The sequence below is a fragment of the Chlorella variabilis genome, assembly GCF_000147415.1.
Source record: "Chlorella variabilis unplaced genomic scaffold CHLNCscaffold_15, whole genome shotgun sequence".
NCBI classification, from domain to species: domain Eukaryota; kingdom Viridiplantae; phylum Chlorophyta; class Trebouxiophyceae; order Chlorellales; family Chlorellaceae; genus Chlorella; species Chlorella variabilis.
This window is the reverse complement of record NW_005435073.1, coordinates 195854-198152: the sequence shown is the minus strand read 5'-3', so window position 1 is coordinate 198152 and position 2299 is coordinate 195854. Positions and strand designations below refer to the sequence as shown.

Here is a 2299-nt window from a genome sequence, read left to right as displayed (position 1 = left end):
TGGAGCCCTACGGTGGGCCCTGGCTGGCTGGCTGACTTGCTTGGGTGGCTGGTTGGGTGGTTGGCTGCCGCAAGCTCTCATGAGATGACTGACGCCCTGGCCTCACTGTTGCTTGCTGGGGTGGTCGTTTGGGTGGCTGCCTGGTTTGCTGCCACAAGCTCCCATGAGGGGCTGGCGGCCTGGCCCCGCTGGACGGTGGGCGGGTGGGTGGGCGAGCAGGCGGGGTGGCTGCGCCGCGGCCTGGCTGTGTGATGCTGTGCCTGGACTGCCTGCCTGCCTGCCTCGGCATCTCACCTTTAGTATCGCCTCTCTCCCGCCGCTTCCCCTCTGCCTCGTCTCCCCTCAATCTGCCCCGCGTCCCCCTCCGCGAGCGCAGGGTCGTTTGTGAGCGGGCTGTACACCCCACAGGGCGACCTGGACCTGAGCATAGAGGGCGACGCCAGCTGGTGGGGGCCTGCCCAGCCCCCTCCCTGCCCCACCCCTGCCCCACTGTCACCCTGCCTTGCGCCTGCCCTGCCCCGGCTTGGCGTCGCTCTTGCGCTGCGCTGCCCTGCCAACCCGCTGAGCTCCTGTCCCCAGCCGCTGCCACCGGCTGCCAGCTGTGTTCCCTTGCTCGCGGCCAGGCGGCCAGCCCTTCTCACCCAGCCACCTGCCCTCCCGCCTGCCCCCCTGCCTGCCCGTGTGCGCGCGGCAGGGAGGATGCGTCTGGGCGGCTGCAGCAGGTGACTGTGGACGGAATGGAGCGGGAGATGAAGGTCCGCTTCCTAAGGGTGAGCCCCGCGCCTGTGGCCCCTGGTACCACGTGGTACCGCAAGATACCACACAGTACCGCCTGCCCAATGCGCCGGCGGCGTGGGGTGCAGTGCGCAGCGCCGTGCTGTGGCGAACAGTGCCACCCGTCCGGCACCCAGCAGCAGACCGTCGAGGTGGAGGCGCTTCCCATGCCGCCGTCGCCCACGCCGCGTGCCGCTGGTTGTCTCTCCGCCGGCGCAGGCCCTGGCCTCCCGCATCCAGGCCAAGCGGCTGTCGCTGGGGCAGGTGGACCGCATCCTGCACGCCCGGGTGCCCATCCTCAAGTTCCGGGACATCTCGGGTGGGGGGCGGGAGGCTGCTGGGGGGCGCTGCGGGGAGGGCGACGCTGCTGGGAGGGCCGGCTGCTGGGAGGGGCCTGTCGGGAGGCCGGTGTGCTGCAGGGAAGGGGCTACGCGCGGGCCAGGGCTGGGAGAGCTTGTGGGGGAGAGGCTGTGGCGCACATGTCCCCGGCCCCAGTCCGGCGCACCCGCCCACCTCAATGCAGCCGCCCGCCCTCACGCCCGCAGGCCTGGACTTTGACGTCGGCATCGGTGGCAGCCACGCGCTGTTCAAGTCGACGGTGATGGGCCTGCTGGCGCAGGTGGGGGGCCTGGGGCGGGCGGGCAGTGTGGCAGTGTGGCAGCGTTGCAGCGTGGCAGTGTGGCTGCCCGTGTCGTTGGCAGGCGGCGCGATCTGGGCGCGGCGCTGGCCCCACGTTTTTGTTTTGTTGCTTGCGGATCGCTGTGGCGCTGACTGGGGCAGGGAGAGCTGGGAGGTGTGCCGCGGGGGCAGGGCAGGCAGCAGGCAGCAGGCCGCCTCGCCTGGTCGCCCGCGCCCTGCTTTCCAGCCGTGCCGCGGTACGCCCGCGCCGTGCCGTGCAGTACGACTGGCGCTTTGGCGCGCTCGTGCGCCTGCTCAAGCTGTGGGCCCGGCAGCACGACGTCAACGACTCTACCAACGGCACCCTCAACAGCTTTGCGCTCACACTGCTGGTGAGCTGAGCCTGCAGCCCCGGCGCGGACCCGCAGAGAAGCCGGCCTGCCGCTGCGAGTGGCGGCAGGTGGCAGGTGGCAGGGGCAGAGAATCGAGAGCCGCCACAGCTGTGCCCTGGCCCTGCCGCTGCGCTGGGGCTGCTGCGGGCCGGCGTGATGTGGGAGTGGCGGCACGGCGATGGCTGCGATCGATGCGCCGCTGCCGAGCTGCTGCGCTTTCCAGCTTTGCTGGGCGCGCCTGCCTTGGCAGCTGCTTCCTCCCCACCTACCATCACCCTCTGTGTCCACCCTCTATCTTTCTTCCCTCTCCTGCTCCTGCCTGCCAGCTGGTGTTCCACCTTCAGACCCGGCGCCCCGCGGTGCTGCCCCCGCTGTGCCAGCTGTTTGGCATGGCACCCGACGAGCCGCGGCCCATGCAAGAGCAGCGCTTCCCAGACTGGCGCCTGCTGCAGGTTGGCGCGGGTGGTGGGTGGGTGTGGCGGGTGGGGTGGGCGCAGGTCGCAGTGTGTGTGTGT

The 2299-nt window shown here is 71.1% G+C and overlaps 1 protein-coding gene across 1 annotated transcript in view; it reads left to right on the top strand.

Moving 5' to 3' along the window:
* CHLNCDRAFT_135962 (hypothetical protein) overlaps positions 1–2299 on the top strand; it is a gene marked incomplete at both ends in the record, with an annotated part of 7390 nt that overhangs the window by 866 nt on the left and 4225 nt on the right. The window contains 6 exons of the mRNA XM_005846029.1: positions 377–446; positions 695–770; positions 994–1093; positions 1320–1393; positions 1674–1784; positions 2111–2236. Of these exons, the coding sequence (XP_005846091.1) occupies positions 377–446; positions 695–770; positions 994–1093; positions 1320–1393; positions 1674–1784; positions 2111–2236 (557 nt within the window). The remainder of the gene's footprint in view (positions 1–376; positions 447–694; positions 771–993; positions 1094–1319; positions 1394–1673; positions 1785–2110; positions 2237–2299) is intronic.